The 19,216-nt window shown below is 54.3% G+C and overlaps 2 protein-coding genes across 2 annotated transcripts; one reads left to right on the forward strand and one right to left on the reverse strand.

Moving 5' to 3' along the window:
- Nucleotides 1–932: 932 nt before the first annotated feature.
- On the reverse strand, nucleotides 933–2,730 carry Ccr10 (C-C motif chemokine receptor 10). Its single transcript, XM_090351526.1, has 2 exons — nucleotides 2,707–2,730; nucleotides 933–2,000 (listed from the first exon to the last, which is right to left on the reverse strand). The coding sequence occupies exons 1-2, from the start codon at nucleotides 2,728–2,730 to the stop codon at nucleotides 933–935; spliced, it is 1,092 nt and encodes a 363-aa protein (XP_090207652.1).
- A 780-nt stretch (nucleotides 2,731–3,510) lies between these two features.
- Nucleotides 3,511–18,871, forward strand: Cntnap1 (contactin associated protein 1). The gene is made up of 24 exons (XM_090350927.1): nucleotides 3,511–3,797; nucleotides 4,687–4,788; nucleotides 4,877–5,070; nucleotides 5,501–5,648; nucleotides 5,735–5,938; nucleotides 6,393–6,577; nucleotides 7,234–7,377; nucleotides 8,001–8,262; nucleotides 8,912–9,061; nucleotides 9,332–9,503; nucleotides 9,969–10,075; nucleotides 10,217–10,336; nucleotides 10,700–10,903; nucleotides 11,076–11,232; nucleotides 11,329–11,456; nucleotides 11,752–11,937; nucleotides 12,621–12,842; nucleotides 13,154–13,393; nucleotides 14,347–14,700; nucleotides 14,838–14,965; nucleotides 15,788–15,881; nucleotides 16,038–16,283; nucleotides 16,386–16,433; nucleotides 17,502–18,871. Exons 1-24 carry the CDS (start codon nucleotides 3,731–3,733, stop codon nucleotides 17,834–17,836), a joined length of 4,197 nt encoding a protein of 1,398 aa, XP_090207053.1. The 5' UTR covers nucleotides 3,511–3,730; the 3' UTR covers nucleotides 17,837–18,871.
- Nucleotides 18,872–19,216: the final 345 nt, after the last annotated feature.

Consider the following 19,216-nt stretch of genomic DNA (forward strand, 5'->3'; position numbering starts at 1 on the left):
TTGACCTCGTCCCCAGGGGAGAGAGAGAAGATCAAGCACTCCTACCCAGGACCTTTTGGAAATTTGCGAATACAGTTCCTTCCTTGCTTCCACCACAACCCCCCCCCTCTCCCCGCCCAGGTGAAAGACCCCTTCTTCCCTTCCCCCTCTGTCTCTTTCTTCTCTTCCTTACCTTTCTCTGTCTCTTCCATTCTTTCTCCTTCCCCCCTTTCCTCTCTGAAACAGCCTCTTGCTGTGTATCCTATGCTGGCCTTGAAATTCGAGTATCTCCTGCCTCAGTTTCCCCAGTCCTGTGATGCACCAGTCTCGTGACAAACTCTTCCCCCCCACCCACCCCCCGCCACTTTCCATCATAGAACTTTGGAAGGAATTGTAAAGTGCTCATCTGACACAAACACCCACCCCAAACGAGACCCTCCACCGTGGTGCCTCCTTCCACACCAGGCCCAGGCACATATAGTCCCTAACAGCTCGGTACTTGCTAAGGCAGCCATTACTGGATAGCAAGCACCTTGGTTGTTAGAAAGCCCTGCCTTAAACGCTATTTCTAGAGGAACCCCCGCCCCTCCTAGGCTGGCAGCTTTCCCACCTCACCTCTCTTGGCAGAGGCGGAGTGAAATTGGAGGGAGTGTCAGTGCCCAAGGCTTTAGCAGACTCAGCAGGCCCCCTCCTGCCTCCCACTCGGGCGCGACCGCGGGGTGGGGGCGGGGTGGAACCCACTGTCTCGGCCCTGCCACAAATCGCTTCCAAGTCCGTGCTTCAAAAATAGTAACCGTTGTTTGGGGTTGCATCTCATTTCCTTGTTATCGATCTCTTACGGCAAGGATCCTGGAGAGCCTCACCTCTTCCTCCGTGTCCCCCCGCACCGCCTCCCCTCACCCCCCTCCCCATCTTCTGCTCAGCCCTCCCCCTCCTCTGGATTCGTAGCCTCCTCAGCCGTCCCAGGAGAGACTGTGGGTCTCGGTGGGAGGGGAGCAGGAAGAGAGGCGGGGCCGGCGGGGCCGGCGGCTGCGGGGCTGAGGCCTGGGGCTGCAGCCCCGCTCCCCGAGCAGCCTGCGCAGGTCCTGGCGGAAGCGCAGGCCCAGGAAGGCGTAGAGCACGGGGTTGAGGCCGCAGCGGAGCAGCGCCAGGCCGCCGGTGACCAGCAGGGCCACATCCTTGCGCTTGCTGGCGGAGCAGCTCCGCTCGCGGGCGGCCAGGAGGTCGGCTGTATCCAGCAGCAGGGCGAGGCTGTAGGGCAGCTGCAGCACCACGAAGGCCGCCACCAGGGCCACCACCACTCGCAGCGCCCGCCGGCGCTCGGGCCCCCTGGCGGCCAGCAGCGTGCGGCCCAGGAGCGCGTAGCAGGCTGCCATGACGCTCAGGGGCAGCGCGAAGCCCAGCGCCAGCTGCGCCACGGCGCTGGCCCCCTTCACCGCCTGCGTGAGGCCCTCGGGGAAGACGAGGCGGCATCGCCGCTGGCCTTCCCGGCGACCGTCCCGACTGAAGAGGAGCGCCGGGAGCGCCAGGAGCAGCGACAGCAGCCACACGACGACGGAGACCCAGTGCGCACGGCCCGGCGTGGAAGGCCGCCGCCCGGCTGGCAGCGCCCGCGCGATGGCCACGTAGCGATCGGCGCTGATGCAGGCTAGGAAGAGGAAGCCTGCGTGGAAGGAGGCCGAATAGAGGCCAGAGACCGCTCGGCAGGTGGCACTTCCCAGACTCCAGCCCTGAAGAGCCCCCACTGCAGCGAAGGGCAGGGTCAGGGCGAGGAGGAGGTCGGCCACAGCCAGCTGGAGCAGGTGCGCCGAGGTGGACGAGCGAGCAGTGCGGCGGGCCGCCAGATGGGTGGCCAGGACCAGGCCATTGCCGGCCAGGCCAAGGGCAGACACCGTCAGGGAGACGCTGGGTTGGAAAGCCCGACTGAAGGCCTGGACGTCCACCTTGTAGCAGATCTCGGGCAGTGGCTCAGCTGAATACGCCTCCTCCCCGTCAGTCCCAGAATAGGGGTCCCAGGCAACCTGGGGAGGTCAAAATGAGAGGAGGGAAGACTGTAGGAGACACTTTCCTACACAATGCCCTCCCCCCACGGATGTGACCAAGGATAACTACACCAGAAAAAGACAAACTCCTTTAGACTTTTCCTAGCATGTGCGGAACAGGCCTTGGCTTTCTTACACTTCTCCTGTTTCTCCTTCCAGTTTTCCTGGGTGACCTTGAGCAAGACACAAGGAGTGGTCTTTCTCAACCTCATTTTTCTAATATGCAATGCCCAAACCAGAAGACCTGTCCAGCCTACCTAAGAAAGGCTTATGGAGAGGGTTGTTTGAATGAAATAGGAAAGATCATGGATGTGCAGTATCTAGCCCTCTCCATAAACTAAGCATTTGTATTATTCATAAGCCTTAGTGCTTCTGTTCCCTTTGCAGCGCCCTCTTCTGGAAGGTGGGCCAGATGCAGGCTTTGCCTCAGACCTGGACCCTGGACTTCAAGGGAGTGGGTTTTGGTCTCCTTTCCCTTCTCCACTCCCACCCCACCTCTAGGTGCAGCACAGACACACTGAATCACACATGCTAAGGGGAGGGTCTCAGGAGTTGCCATGTAGCTTTCTGGGTTTCTGCATCCATCATAGGATGGCAGAGGCCTGTTGTCAGGTTCAAAATCCCATCCCTCCCCCTTCCACACCTTCTCTTTAGCCCTTCTCCCCCTCCCTGCCCCCACTCCCACCTGCTCTGTGGGCTCCGTCCCCATCTCTGGCTACAAGAGTTTCTGAAGTATAGCCACAGGGAGGGTGGGTAGAAATTAAATAACTAGTGAGACAGGAAGGAAGGGGCGGGGAGAGGGACCTAGCAGGCGGTGGGTATTGGGGTCTGCTGGCTCATTTTTCCATTCCACCTTATCTAGACAGTTTTCCTTTACCCTGCTAGTGTGGAAATAATGGCTTTTGGGATATCATGGTTTCTAGCTAGCTATATGATCTTGCATAGACTCTTTGACCTCTCAGAGTTGCAAGTCTTGCATTTCAAAAGTGGAGTAAGGCAAAAATGCAGAATCTCTAGAGTTAAGTTCCCAGCACCCAAGACTGGACCATAATCTGCCTTCAGGAAAATGTTCTGTTATTTACTCTTCATTCCATCTTTAAGCATCCTACTTCTTCCTGCCCCTTTCTTGGACTTTATTTTCTTTCAGGGTCCTTCTAGCTCCCCTACCCCACCCCCCTTTATTTTGGCCATCCCTGAGGCCCCAGTTTCTGCCAATCTTCGGTTACTTCTTTGCCTGGGGTATTTCCCAGTGGCTGGGGGTTCTGTGCTCCCACACTGTCACAGCAGGGCTGAGCCACGCGCTTGCGCGGGTTCCGGGAAAACGCGCGCGTGCCAGGAGAGAAAGGCTGGGGAGGTGGGGGGGGGGAGGTAAGAGGAGAGAGACTGGAAAGGAGAGGAGCGAGCAAGCGAGCGAGTGAGAAGGAGCAGAGACCCAGTGGGGGGGGAGGGAGAGAGACAGAGAGAGAGAGAGAGAGAGAGAGAGAGAGAGAGAGAGAGAGAGAGAGAGAGAGAGAGAGAGAGAGAGAGAGAGAGAGAGAGAGAGATTGAAGGTTAGCGGAAAGGGGAAAAAAGGAGGGGTGGGTAAGGAGAAGAAGAGACAGCGGTCAGCTGCGAACCCCAGGAGGAGACCTGGGAACCTGAGCCAGAACTGGAAGTCCAGCCAGAGCCGGGCACCAGGAGCAGGCTCCGGGGCTGGCCAGGCCTGCAGAATGCATCTCGGGCTCGTCTGCACCTTGCTGGCGGCCGCGGCCTCCGGAGCTCGGGGCTGGGGCTACTGTGAGTGCCGGGAGCGCAGGTGGGGTTGGGCCCCGGATTCCAGAGCCTGCAGGGCGGGTCCGCACCGCAATGCGGCGGCGGCGGGGTGGTCGCCGGTCTCTCTCCGCCCGCGCGCGCCCGCTCGCTCCCCACGTTTTCCTGCCTCTCCCCCGCGCTCCGCAATGCAGCTCCGAGACAGCGGCACGCGCCCGGGACTGGGGCTGGGATCCGAGCCGAGGATGGGGTCACCCCAGGCAGGGGTGTGGGGGAGTAATCCGAGAGGGCGCGGGTAGCAGCGTTTGAGGTTAGGCTTGGGCTTAAATGTGGTACTGGTGACACAGGCTAGGGCTAAGGTTTGGCCAGGGGGCTGGGACTCGGTTTTGGAGCTGGCCCAGGGGCTGGGGTTTGTGGCTGGGTCTGTTGTTTTTGTTTGTTTGTTTGTTTTTACTGCTGGTCATCCCGACTGGGACTGAAGGTGGCCGTGGAGCTGGCCTGGGTGTGAGGACTGGGGTTGGGAGGTGGCTGGGTTGGGAGCAAGACCTGGATTTGGGATTGGTACCCACTTGGGGAGGGGAGTGATGAGTGCGAGTGACACCAAGTTTGTGGCTGCCTTTGGTGGTGTTTTGGATTGAGTTAGGCTCTGAAAGACGCAGCAGTGCGGGCTTGTATTTGGGGAGTGCCCAGTGCGGGTAAGTTCTGGGACAGGAAGGGTCTGCCGCCGGACCCAGAGTTCTAGCTGAAGAGCATCCACCGGGAAAGGCCGCAGCAGCTGTTGCTGCAGCGCAGGCGGAGTGCGGATGGCTTTAAGGTCTGCCACAGGGGGCAGAGCAGAGGCTGCTGCAGCCTCTCCCTGGGCCTGGCCTCGGCAAAGCCACACTAACCATTCGTTTCTCCCCCCCCCCCACCCCAGATGGCTGCGATGAGGAGCTGGTGGGGCCTCTGTTCGCGCGCTCCATGGGTGCTTCCTCCTACTACAGTCTCTTCACCACAGCTCGCTTTGCCCGCTTGCACGGTGGGTGAGCATGCCGAGCTAGGTGGAGAGGGGGACCTCGCAGGGCTGCAGGATGATGGCTGGTAAAAAGCCCTTGCCTCTTCTATAGGCATCAGTGGATGGTCACCCCGCATCGGGGACCCGAATCCCTGGCTCCAGATAGACTTAATGTCGAAGCACCGGATCCGAGCTGTGGCCACGCAGGGCTCCTTTAATTCTTGGGACTGGGTCACCCGTTACATGCTGCTCTACGGCGACCGTGTGGACAGCTGGACGCCATTCTACCAGCAAGGGCACAACGCGGTACTCTCCGGCCCTGCTCGGGGGCACGTACACCTAGGGGAGTCCCTTCTGCCCCAGGCTCTGGGCTGGGCGCTAGGCTGAAGAGAAGGGGGAGGGGACGGTAGTGAAGGCGCCGAGGGGGAGCCGTGCCTCCACTCTGGGGATTAAGGACCGAGCTGAGCCCCAGGAGTGCAAGACACCTTCAGACCACAGGGTTTAGCACACAACTTCAAGATGCAATCTGGGAGAGCTTCCAGGAGGCCACACTTGATTTGAGCTGGGCGGGAATCGTGGAATGGTGGGAAAGGGCAGTGAGGGCTGGGGAAACGCTGGGTGTACAGGCCCCAGCCAGGGGACATCGAGGGTCTGTCCCCACCCCCAGCCTCAGTCGAGACCCGGGGGCGGAACGTAAGGCGGGGGCCGTGGTTACTACTCTGCCCAACCCCCGCAGACCTTCTTCGGGAACGTGAACGAGTCGGCCGTGGTGCGCCACGACTTGCACTACCACTTCACGGCGCGCTACATCCGCATCGTGCCCCTGGCCTGGAACCCGCGCGGCAAGGCCGGCCTGCGCCTGGGCATCTACGGCTGCCCTTACAGTAAGCGCGGGCGGGGGAGGCCACGGAGGGAGGCCGGGACACCGATGACGTCCGGGTCCCCGGCCCACCTCCCGTCCTTCCCGCAGAGTCCGACATCCTCTATTTCGACGGCGACGATGCCATCTCGTACCGCTTCCCGAGAGGGGTCAGCCGAAGCCTGTGGGACGTGTTCGCGTTCAGCTTCAAGACGGAGGAGAAGGACGGGCTCCTGCTGCACGCCGAGGGCGCCCAGGGCGATTACGTGACCCTCGAACTGCAGGGGGCGCACTTGGTGCTGCACATGAGCCTGGGTGAGGAGCCTCTTCCCCTCCCCCAGCCCTCTCCCCCCTCCCCCACCCGCGCCGGGCGTGCGCGCGCAGCCACCCGAGCCAGACCCATTCCCTGGAGGTCTAGCCCAGACTGCCCTTGGCTAGCACTGGGTGCTAGAAAAACAGGACTGGATTCTAGCCTTGGCTGTGTGACCTTGAGCAAGGCATCTCCCTGGCTTCTGTTGGCTCATTGTAAACACACACACACACACACACACACACACACACACAGCTTCTCATCACACCTGCAGGATTAGACACAACCTGAATTTCACCCATGGGGTAAGAGGCCCCTGAGGTTAAATGGCTTTACACGTTCTTCCTTTAGCAATCTCCCCGCCCCAGGCTCTAGGCTTCTCTCCCAGGCTGCCTGCTCTCGGCTGCTGCTCTGACTGGAGGCTCACTAGGCCTCACTTTTGTCCTGCTCCACCCTCAGGCAGCAGCCCCATCCAGCCAAGACCTGGACACACGACTGTGAGCGCTGGCGGCGTCCTGAATGACCAGCACTGGCACTACGTGCGGGTGGACAGATACGGCCGCCAAGCAAATCTCACCCTCGATGGCTACGTGCAGCGCTTCATTCTCAATGGCGATTTTGAGAGGCTAAACCTGGACACGGAGGTGAAGAGGCACCTTTTGGCTGGGTGTTGCTGGGGAAATGGGTGGAGGATGGTTCTCTTTCTCAAACTTTCTGCTGGTTAGAAAGGCCTGAGATTTTGTCTTGGGTCCACTTCAGATTCTGTGGAAAAGGTAGGAAAGTTGTTCCCTTGGAGGTTGCCACAATTGGAGTTAATGAAGACCCTGTCCTGAGTCATCAGTGACTCCCTCCTGAAATCCTAGCTACCCAGGAGGCTCTGATCTGAGGATCTGAGAGCTGGTCTAGGCAGGAAAGTCAAAGTTCAAGAGACTTTTTTATCTCAATTGGTTTTTTAAAAAAAGGACCTAGAAAATAGAGGTGTAGCTCTAGTGAGAGAGCCCCAGCCTTGAATGGAAAAAAAAAAAACTTAGCAACAACACCCAGGCTCTGACTTCAAGTCCCAGTACCAAACATATATGCACACACCCTATCCCCAGCAGGTCAAAAATTGACTTACAAGAGGCTTGCAGCCAATTTGTGATGGAGTAAGGGCTCAAACCCAAGCCTTGGGAGGCAGTGGCAAGCTGGGGAAATGTGTCAGGTTTGAGTTTGGAAAACGTACAGCCGCAGAGGAGGTGGGGAGAGAAAGGCACCAGGGTCTCAGTGCCCAAAGAACATCTTCCCCTGCCCCTTCTCTCAGATATTCATCGGGGGTCTGGTGGGCGCTGCGCATAAGAACCTCGGCTATCGGCATAACTTCCGTGGCTGCATGGAAAACGTCATCTTCAACAGGGTCAACATCGCTGACCTGGCTGTGCGGCGCCATTCCAAGATCACCTTCGAGGCCAGTGGGCTGGGGGAATGTGGGACAAGGGGGACCCCAAAACGGCTTGAAAAGCAAAGAGGCGGAGCAGGGAGGGATCAAGAGAGTCAGACAAAAGCTGAAGCTTCTCTCCTCAACCAGATAGATTCTCAGGAGGCACCAGAGCCACATACTTCCTAGCTAAGACTGTTTAGCCCATCACCTTAGATAACAGTTGAGAGAAAAAAGGTGCAGAGGCGGGGTGTGGCTTGATCAGGGCTCAGGCAATTGTGCAGAAACAGAGTAAGGGCTTGACTAAATAAGGATTCAGTGATCTCTGCCACTGGCCTCTGACTCTTGAGCATCTGTGCGTGTTCTGAAGCTGGGAAACCCGGGAGGGGGTGGCCTCCAAATTGCCTCCCATGCTCAAAGGAGGAGAAAGAAATGCTAACATGGCAGACCAGTGGGAAAAAGTATGTGCAGAGGGTCCCATGGGTCAATTTTTTTGGATTCCCCTTACAGACAGACTATTTGGTTGGGAAGAAGGGTCCCTCCCCAATGCCAAGGGAATGCTGGGACAGGGCCTTGGACACATGTGAAATTCAGTTCTGCTTAGCACATGGGGGTCCCTGTGCTGATTGATGCGTCTTCACTTTCTCCCCTAGGGTAAGGTGGCTTTCCGTTGCCTGGATCCAGTTCCACACCCTGTCAATTTTGGAGGCCCTCACAACTTTATACAAGTGCCCGGCTTCCCACGCCGAGGCCGCTTTGCAGTTTCCTTTCGCTTCCGCACCTGGGATCTCACCGGGCTACTCCTCTTCTCCCGCATGGGGGACGGCCTGGGCCACGTGGAGCTCATGCTCAGTGAAGGGCAGGTCAACGTGTCCATTGCACAGACCGGCAGAAAAAAGCTTCAGTTCGCAGCTGGTGAGGGGGCACAAGCAGGCTGGAGAAGGGTAAAGGGGTGCAAGGGAAGTTCTAGGCTGGGGCTGAGGCCTTTGAATACCGATGGGAGGAAAGTAAAAGGGCAGAGGGTCTTGAGGTGCTGGAAAAGTGGGAGGAGGCAGCTCTGAGGAACTAGGAATTCTGGGAAGGCTGAGGAAGGCGGAGAAATCAGGGATAGGTGAATTCCTGGAGGCATTTTCTTTTTCTGTTGTTTCTGGTGCCAGTCTTGAACTCTAGACCTGTGTGCTGTCTCTGAGTTTCTTTTGCACAAGGCAAGTGCTATATCACTTGAGCCATAGCTCAATTCTGGTAGCTTGGTGGAGGTAAGAGTCTCACAGACATTCCTGCTTGGTCTGATTTTGAACTGGGATCCTCAGATCTCAGCCTCCTGAGTAGTAAGGATTACAGGTGTGAGCCACCAGCATCTGGTTGTTGTTCATTTCTGACTTTGAAGACTCTATGTCAATTGCTGGGGCCCTGGATAGTGAAGAGAAATAATCAAAGACATCAGCATTCAATAATGAGATGCACGGAAGTTATTGGGGGCACAGAATGGGTGGCTGTTGCCACCCCCCTCCTCCTATCTATGTTACGGTTCCTCTCTCCCCACATAACCCTTTTTCTTGTTCAGGGTACCGTCTGAATGATGGCTTCTGGCATGAGGTGAATTTTGTGGCACAGGAAAACCATGCAGTCATCAGCATTGATGATGTGGAAGGGGCAGAGGTCAGAGTCTCATACCCACTGCTGATCCGCACAGGGACGTCTTACTTCTTTGGGGGTAAGTGAGGGACAACCTAGTCAGACCTTCTTTTCTGGGTGGGAAGGCCCCTTCTAAGTCCATTCAGTTGGGGCCACATGGAGAGTTTTGCAGAGATCAAGCTTTCTTTCACCACTGGGGCCTTGGGGAATGGAAGGTCATTGCTAAAGTCTACATTTTGGCTCTAGCCTCCTTTTTCCCTTTATAAATCTGACTCTCCCTTGGCATCTCCCTGGGGGAAGGTCTCTGGGATCTCTCCTGGGGAGGGCCTTACAGGGGTGGTTGCTCCAGGTTGTCCCAAACCAGCCAGTCGATGGGGCTGCCACTCCAACCAGACGGCATTCCATGGCTGCATGGAGCTGCTCAAGGTGGATGGTCAACTGGTCAACCTGACTCTGGTGGAGGGCCGCCGGCTTGGATACTTTGCTGAGGTCCTCTTTGACACATGTGGCATCACTGATAGGTATCCAGAAGCCCCTCTCCCTAACAAGAGGTGACCCCTTTGAAGTCCACTCCCACCCTCTCCCAGGGAAAGTGTCCTTTTCAATAATCTCCCTTCTCCTGTCTCAGCTCCTTAGTCACCCCAAGTGGGGAAAGATTTCTCTTTAACCTCCTACCTATTCTTTCTTTCTGTAAAGTGTACAAATGATCAGAGTAGAAACAAAAGCTCCTCATTTGCTCCTAGAAGGTTTTTCTCTTGGTGAAGTGGTGAGGGTGGTGGAATAAGGCATTTTTCAGTTGGAGGGAAGGGAGACTTAGCAGTTATTTGAGCCCTGGGGACCGCAGAGATTTTTTAATGGACTAGTTAGGCAGTAGGTATGTGCCACTGAGTTCTGGTGCTCTGGGGATTTGAGAGTGGAGCTTGCAGAAGTCAGACCCCCTCTCAACCTCCCAGTAAGGCCCCTCCCTTGGTGCTGACCCTCCCCAGATGCAGCCCTAACATGTGTGAACATGATGGCCGCTGCTACCAGTCTTGGGATGACTTCATCTGCTACTGCGAACTGACTGGCTACAAGGGGGTGACCTGCCATGAGCGTAAGCCGCATGGGGTGGAAAGTCTGGAGAAAGATTTCTGGGAATGATGAGGCTGCCAGAGATGGAGGGGCTAGCTTTCATCTAACTCTCAAAATTTCCCCTCCCTCCCCATTGCCTTTTCCCTATGCTGCCACCTACCAGCTTTGTATAAGGAATCCTGTGAGGCTTACCGGCTCAGCGGGAAAACTTCTGGAAACTTCACCATTGATCCTGATGGCAGTGGCCCTCTGAAGCCATTTGTAGTGTATTGTGATATACGAGGTAAGTGGTTCTGATGGGTAATGTGAGAACAGCTGGCCAGGCAATATGGGAGATTTGGGTGGGGTGCATGGAACACAGAGTGAGGGGCAGAGGAAAAGATGGAACTGATGTAGATGGATAAAGGAGGACAGAGGAGACATTTAGGAGTTTGTAATCTAGGTTTGCAGATACATTCCCATTTCCTATCCATTCCAGCTGTCTCATCGCTAACCTCCAAAATGGAAGGCCCACGGCTGAGCTGGGGGGGCTACTGGCCACATCTCTTGAGTCTGAGTGGCAGCTGTATTGGTGGCTATGGGCAGGGAGGTGGGTAGAGAATGTTTATGTCCAGCCAAAGTGCTGTCCCTTCCTTCCCCTCCCCAGAGAACCGAGCTTGGACAGTTGTGCGACATGACAGGCTATGGGCAACTCGAGTGACAGGTTCCAGCATGGAGCGGCCTTTCCTGGGGGCTGTCCAGTACTGGAATGCATCCTGGGAGGAAGTCAGTGCCCTGGCCAATGCGTCTCAGCATTGTGAGCAGTGGATCGAGTTCTCCTGCTACAATTCCCGGCTGCTCAACACTGCAGGTTGAGGCTGGCATCAGGGAGGGCAAGGAGGAGGAGCTGGAGAGGAGATGGGGGTGGGGTGAGGAAGCTGGAGGGTTCAGCTTAAAGGAGTCCAAGTCAGGGCTGGTTGGAAGGGCTTGGGCAGCCCAGATGGAGGGGCAGGGCCTGGAAGCTTCCTGGGTGTCTTCCCCAGGAGGGTACCCCTACAGCTTTTGGATTGGCCGAAATGAAGAGCAGCATTTCTATTGGGGAGGCTCCCAGCCTGGGATCCAGCGCTGTGCCTGTGGGCTGGACCGGAGCTGTGTAGACTCTGCTCTGCACTGCAATTGTGATGCTGACCAGCCCCAGTGGTGAGCTGGAAGGAGAATGGGGTTTTTGGGGGAACGGGATGGAGGGTCTTGGGTTGCTGAGAGGCAAGGTTGAGTCAATGCATCCTGTTCCCACAGGAGAACAGACAAAGGCCTGCTGACTTTTGTGGATCATCTGCCTGTCACCCAGGTGGTAGTGGGGGATACAAACCGCTCCAGTTCAGAGGCCCAGTTCTTCCTGAGGCCTCTGCGCTGCTATGGTGACCGTGAGTGGCAAACCCCTTTTGTGTGCCCTCTCAGATTAGCTCTTCTGTTTCCCAAATCCAGGCCATCTGACCAACTGGGGGTCTCTGGGCCACATTGCAAGACACCCTTGCTGTGATCTGACCATTTTACCTTGCTCCTCTGCACATGACTCTTCATTCTACATTTAGTCTCTCTTGGTCACCCTATCCATAGCTATGTCCTCCCTCCCTGCCCTACTGAGGCTTCTTGTTCCTCTACCCCCTAACCTCCCTGACAAGGCCTCCCTTTGTTTTTGTTTTTGTTTTTTTTTTATAGGTAATTCTTGGAACACAATCTCCTTCCACACTGGGGCTGCACTACGTTTTCCTCCAATCCGTGCCAACCACAGCCTCGACGTCTCCTTCTACTTCAGGACCTCAGCTCCCTCAGGAGTCTTTCTGGAGAACATGGGGGGTCCTTTCTGCCAGTGGCGCCGGCCTTATGTGCGGGTGGAACTGAACAGTGAGCAGCCAGATTTTGGGAAGGGTGTGGGGTAGAAAAAGAAATCACTGGCATAGCTGGGCAAGAGACCAAGACAGTCACCCATTTGAGAGGTAGTGAGGCAAAAAGAGTTTAGATGACTCTAGACCCTACACTTAGCTCTGACTTGATGATTAGCTTTGTAACCTTGGGCACCCATTTTGACTCTGAGTCTTAGGTTCTTTTTATTAGTTTTGGCCAGTCCTGGCCTTGAGCTCAGGGCCTGACCACTGTCCTTGGGTCCTCTAAAGATTAGAGCCCTATTACTTGAGCCACAGCACCACTTCTAGCTTTTTCTATATATGTGGTCCCAAGGAATCAAACCTGGGTCTTCGTGCATGCTAGGCAAGCAGTCTACCACTAGGCCAAACTCCCAATCCTGAGCTTTAGATTCTTTATGTATAAAGTATTAGACTCCTGAGGTCTCTCCTACCTCTAATAGCTAGTTAGGAGGTCTAGCTGGGAATCTGGCTCTCAAGAATCTGTGGTTTAAGAGGATGGAGGGTACATTTTAGGCAATTTATAGGCTTTGTTCCAGGTTGTAGGTAAATTGGAAAGACAGTCAAGGAACTCCTGCAGATGAAGAGAGGTTGTATTGGGCAGAGCTATGGGGGAACTCGGAAGTCCAAGCCCTTTCCCTCCCTGTTCCATGTCACATTGTCCAGCATCCCGGGATGTGGTCTTCGCCTTTGATGTGGGGAATGGAGATGAGAACCTGACTGTACACTCGGATGACTTTGAGTTCAACGACGATGAGTGGCACCTGGTCCGGGCTGAAATCAATGTGAAGCAGGCCCGGCTGCGGGTGGATCACCGGCCATGGGTGCTGCGGCCCATGCCTCTGCAGACGTATATCTGGCTGGAGTATGACCAGCCCCTCTATGTAGGTGAGCAGGTGTCCAGGGAGGCAGAGGGAGAGCCACCCTTTCAAGCACACATTCAGTGTTTCTAGGGACCTCATAGCTTACTCCTAGTTCCTTCTGCTTCAGAGTGATCCAGGGTGCCGCCGTAACCCTAAAATCCCTGGAGTCCCAGGACACCCTTCTAGCCCCTTGGCGCCCTTCCCATCCGGAATAGCTATTCTTGTCTCTATCTACATTCTGCCCCCCCCTTTGTGCTGGGGCTAGAACCCAGGTCCACTAAGCATGTTGCACCCTTGAGCCCCCCTCCTAAATCCCTCCTCTCATCTCTTGACTAGGATCTGCAGAGCTTAAGAGACGCCCATTTGTGGGCTGCTTGAGGGCCATGCGTCTAAATGGAGTAACTCTGAACTTGGAGGGCCGCGCCAATGCCTCTGAGGGCACCTTCCCCAACTGCACAGGCCACTGTGTCCACCCCAGGTTCCCCTGCTTCCATGGGGGCCGCTGCGTGGAGCGCTACAGCTACTACACATGTGACTGCGACCTCACGGCTTTTGATGGACCCTATTGTAACCACGGTCAGTGCTGCTGGTTATGGGGGAGAGGGAGCCATCAGGCAAAATGAGATCTAGAGAGGAAAGGAGAGAGGGTACCAAGTCAGCAAATGGGAAAACAAGCATTGCCACTGGGCTCCAGAGCTCTAGGCTATAGGAGCCAGGCAGTTAAAGTCATAAGGAAAAGGAGATGGTAAAGAGCTCAAAAGCATGAAGCCTATAATTTCCTGCATTTCTCCATTATTACTGAGGTAATGCAGGCTGTCCCTCCCTCATGCATATTGACTTTGGGGTGTATGATGCATTCCTAAAACATGTCTATAACCTATTCATGGGACTTGAACTCTGGGCCTGGGCGCTGTCCCTGAGCTCTTCAGCTCAAGGCTACAGCCTTACCCTTGGAGCCACAGCTCCACTTCCTGTTTTCTAGTGATTAATTGGAGGTAAGAGTCTCACCGTGCCGGGCTGGCTTTGAACCGCAATCCTCAGATCTCAGCCTCCTGAGTAGCTAGGATTACAGGCATGAGTCATTGCTTTGGGCCGCCTAGTTCTTGATTATAGAGCCTTGGCACTTAGCATTGCAAGATTTGGCAATTACCCTAGATGTATGTTCCCTAAGACTGACTCAGGGGGCTGAGTGAGTAGGTGGGTTTCTGAGAGAAGCCTAATACACTAGGGAAATACAGACCCATAGGGAAGTGTGAGAGGCGCATGTATTGGATGGCAGCAGGATATCTCAATTCAGATTGTGGCTCTCCACTTACTGGCTTTGAACCTCGACCCTCAGGTCCCAGCCTCCTGAGACACTAGGATTACAGGTGTGAGCCACCACACCCGGCTTTAAAGAGTCCGTTTTGTGACAGGGCCTCAAAGGGACCTAAAAGTAAATGGAAGATTATGGTAGTGGCAGGAACTAATGTGAATCTGTGTGTGAAGGGAGGGTCTGAGGCTTCTGACGTCACTGTCTTTGCCTCCAGATATCGGTGGTTTCTTTGAGCCAGGCACTTGGATGCGCTACAACCTCCAGTCGGCACTGCGCTCTGCAGCACGGGAATTCTCCCACATGCTGAGTCGGCCAGTGCCCGGCTATGAGCCTGGCTATATCCCCGGCTATGACACCCCAGGCTACGTGCCTGGTTATCATGGTCCTGGTTACCGACTGCCTGACTACCCACGGCCTGGCCGGCCTGTGCCTGGGTACCGGGGGCCTGTCTATAATGTGACAGGAGAAGAGGTCTCCTTCAGCTTCAGCACAAATTCTGCCCCTGCAGTCCTGCTCTATGTGAGCTCCTTTGTGCGTGATTACATAGCTGTACTCATCAAGGAAGATGGTAAGACTCACAGGGACTCCTTCCCTAGACTCTACCCTCCCCTGCCTCCATGTCTTAATTCCTATAGCTAGTGAGTCAGTAATTCCAAGGCCTCTGAGGGTGGCTGAGAGAACTTGTTTCTCCTTCTCACCCCACAGGAACTCTGCAGCTGCGTTATCAGCTGGGCACCAGTCCCTATGTGTACCAGCTGACCACCCGGCCAGTTACTGATGGCCAGCCCCACAGTGTCAATATCACCCGCGTCTACCGCAACCTCTTCATCCAGGTATGTGTGGAAGCAAGTGCACCAGTTCACTTACAACCTCATACTCTTAGTTGTTGCACCCAAGAAAGTGTCAAGCACTTACTATGTGCCAAGCATGTCTCAACATGCTGAGGATACCCACGTGTCACCCCATGTGTCTCGCATATCACCTCAGGCAAGCATTCTTTCTTATTTCCATTTGAGATATCAGTAAACAGGCTCAGAAAATAAAGTGGTCTTCTCACAGTCAAACCTCTAATAAACCACAAAGGCAGCACTCAGAATCGGATGGTTAAGTGGGTAGGGTGGTACATATCCATAATTCTAGCTGCTCAGGAGGTGGAAGCAGGAGGATATTGAGTTTGAGACCATCCTGAGCAAAGCTAGCTACCCTATCTCAAGAACAAAATAAAAGCAAAAGGGCTGGTAGCATAACAAGCATGAGGCCCTTGGGTTCAAATAAAAGAAGACAAAACCAATCCAGGGCCTGGAGCCAGGCCTAGTGGTAAAAGGCTTGCCTTGCATGCATGAAGCCCTGGGTTCGATTTCTCGGTACACAGTAAAAGCCAGAAGTGGTGCTATGGCTCAAGTGGTAGAGCCCTAGCCTTGATCACAGAGAGGCTTAAGCCCTGAATTCAAGCCCCAGAACTGGCAAAAAAAAAAAAACCAAAATCCAGATTGTATTAGAATCATACTAAGTCTTCCATCTGGGCTAGGGGTGGCCCAATTCATATTGAGCAATGACTTACCTGGATGGGAGCTACAGCTTGAGCAGGGTAAGAGAAATAATGGTCTTGACTATGTCCATCTCTGTCTTCCCTTCCTCACTGCTTCCCCCTTCAGGTGGACTACTTCCCACTGACAGAACAGAAGTTCTCATTGCTGGTGGATAGCCAGCTGGACTCGCCCAAGGCCTTGTATCTAGGGCGAGTGATGGGTAAGCTTAGCTGAGGGTGAGTCTGGGCCAGAGAGTTGTGGGTAAAGTCCCTGGAGCCTCAAGGAGAGTAAGGATGATGAGCAAGATTGACAGTAAGAGGGGCAGGACTTCCGAGTGGTCCAAGCCCTTCTCTTTCTGGATCTGCCTCTCCCTTAGAAACAGGAGTCATTGACCCGGAGATTCAGCGTTACAACACCCCAGGTTTCTCCGGCTGTCTGTCTGGTGTTCGATTCAATAATGTGGCTCCCCTCAAGACCCACTTCCGAACCCCTCGTCCCATGACTGCTGAGTTAGCTGAGGCCTTGCGAGTTCAGGGAGAACTGTCAGAATCTAACTGTGGAGCTATGCCACGTCTGGTCTCAGAGGTGCCACCTGAGCTTGATCCCTGGTATCTTCCCCCAGGTACATCTCCAGGACACACTAATGAGGGAAGGGTGGAGGACAGGGAGGGGAAATGATTAAGTTAGGGGAGGGGACTCCTAATTTGTATTTTCTTCTCTTTAGATTTCCCATACTACCATGATGATGGATGGGTTGCCATACTTTTAGGCTGTAAGTAGCATTGACCATGAACCTGACTTCTCCAAACCCTGACTATCTAGATTCCCTCCTTGCCCTATCCCTAAGCCTGAGGAGGGGCAATGGTGCTAGATGTTAATGATACAAAGAAGGATGGTAAGGCTTTGCTGAGGGCTAGAGATGTTTTAATGTTTGAGGATACTATAAATTTTTTATTAAAATGAAATATTAAAATGCATCTATAGTTAAAAGGCTGAGGAAACGGATAATTACTAGGCATGTGGAAAGAAAATGTTAAAAATAGAAGTTGGGCTGAGTGCTGTTGCCACATATCTATAATTCTAGCTTCTCAAGAGGCTCAGATCTGAGGCTCACAGTTCAAAGCTTGCCCAGGCAGGAAAGACTGTGAGATTCTTCTTTCCAGTAAACTGCCGAAAGAGCTAAAAGCGAAGCTGTGGCTTAAGTGGTCATTGTGCTAGCCTTGAGTAAAAGAAGCGCAGGGTGTGGTGGCTCACACCTGTAACCCTAGGGACTCAGGAGGCTGAGATCCTGGGATCAAGGTTCAAAGCCAGCCTGGGCACAATAGGACCTGAGACTCTTATCTTTAATTAACCTCTAGAAAATGGGAAGTGGGACTTGGCTCAAGGGTAGGGCAGTAGCCTTGAGTTGATGAGGTCAGGGACAACGCCCTGGCCGGGTAGGGTGGAAGCCTTGAGCTGAAGAGCTCAGGGACAGCACCCAGGCGGAGTTCAAGCCCCATGACCCACTAAAAAGAAAAAAAGGGTATAAAAGAAGTGCAGAAACAGCTGGGCACTGGTTCATGCTTGTAATCCTAGCTACTCAGGAGGCTTAGATCTTAGGAGCTCAGGGACAGCTCCCAGGACCAGAGTTCAAGCCTCAGGACCCACATTTTGAGAAAAGCAAAAAAAAAAAAAAAAAAAAAAATTCCCTGAACTCAAGTTAGCAGGGGAAACCACAGGAATTCAGACTTACCAGACACTTGTATTGTGTTTATAGCACAGATACAATTGACTAATGCTGGCTAAATGTGCGTGGAGGCGAAACCCCGCAATGTTGACTTGTCCTTCTTCTTCCTTTCAGTTTTGGTAGCCTTTCTGCTGCTGGGGCTGGTGGGAATGTTGGTGCTCTTCTATCTGCAAAATCATCGCTACAAGGGCTCCTACCACACCAATGAGCCCAAGGCCACCCATGATTACCATCCTGGCAGCAAAACGCCCTTACCTCCTTCAGGCCCCACCCAGGCCCCTGCCCCCACACCAACTCCCACCCAAGTTCCAGCCCCAGCCCCAGCTCCAACCCCAGTTCCAGCCCCAGCCCCAGCTCCAACCCCAGTCCCAGCCCCAGCCCCAGCCACTGGCCCAGGCCCCCGGGACCAAAACCTACCCCAAATCCTGGAGGAGTCCAGGTCTGAATGACTCAGAAGGGCTTGCTTCAAGGACCAAGTCCAAATCCTCTGAATTCTCCATTTCCTGCCTTCCCCCCTCCATCCCACCCCACCAGGGACATTTGGCTCTTCTTAGCTGGCTCTGCTCACCCTGAAGGTTCTCCTGCCAAGTTTGGTGGGCAGAGCTACATATGGGACCAAAGGGAGTGGCTGAGCTTCACTGCCTAGACCAATGCCCTGCTTACCCACTTTCTCAGGCTACTGGCTGTTTGTGTGCCCCAGAGGAGAAGCCTTATGGGGTAGAGACAGGCCCCTTCTTGCCATCTCTATCCCTGCTGCTGCCGGGGATTAACAACAGAGTGTAGGGGAGAAAAACTGCCTTCCTTCCCATGTACATCATCAGCAGGGACAGATGTGTGGGACTGCAGGGCTGCACAGGGCATGGGGGGAGGAGGCTGCTAATACACATACCCTCAGCCTCTCCCCTGCCCTGCTGAATGTCTTCCATCTGCTTCATCACTGTCCCTCATCCCCCCTTTTGTTTTTACAGAGATCAAGTGGCCTCAGTTTAGCACTTTAGTACCTCTGCTGCTTCACATGCTTTGGCCAAAGCCAAAAAAAACAAAAACCCCAAACCCTGCAAGTAGAGAAATAATGCAGATACCCTGCTAGCCAGTCCTCTATGCTTAAACCCTTTCCTGAGATATGCAATAGCCTTGGTGCCTGCCCACAGGCCTGGCCCCCTCTCCATTGCATGAGGAGCCCTCTTTCCTCCGCTCAGAGATGCTGCTTTGTCTGGAAGCTCATATTCTTTATATATATTTTTGGTTGCAAAGTCTCTCTCTAGAGAAACTATATTATTATTCTAATTTTTAAATTATGTTTATATATAAAAGAAAAACTCAGTCAGCTGTCCTGTCCTGTGCTGTGCCACAGTCCAGTGAGCTCCTCCTGGGTTGGACTCCTGAGTCCTGGTGGCCACTCACCCAGCCCACTTGGCCTAGGGCAGAGCCTGCAGTGCCCTTGACTCTGAGCTGGTCCAATAAAGCAGAGTGGCAGAGCTCCAGTCTGTGTGCCGTGGCTGGTGTCAGGGGTAAGTGGGGGGATTTTAAAAGAACTGCTCTGAAGGTCTGAGAATGTCTAGGAGTTCTGGGACCCTTTGTTTCAGGGGCATGATCTATCCTAAGGTCTTGGTGGACTCCTTACCTTGAAGAATGCTGAAGCTCCTACCTCCCATCCTGCACTCATCCCGCATCCTTCCAGCACCAAAGCACACACAACACAACTTGCTCGAGTGGATTCTAACAATTTATTAGATAAGAGGTCACAAGCCACAGGACTTTAAAGTGCATGAAATTCACTGGCGATAAAGTTGCACATACACCAGCCTCCCCCACCCAGTCCCCACCAG

The sequence above is a fragment of the Megascapheus bottae genome, chromosome 17, assembly GCF_031878675.1.
Source record: "Megascapheus bottae isolate mThoBot1 chromosome 17, mThoBot2.hap1, whole genome shotgun sequence".
Classification (NCBI taxonomy): Eukaryota; Metazoa; Chordata; class Mammalia; order Rodentia; family Geomyidae; genus Megascapheus; species Megascapheus bottae.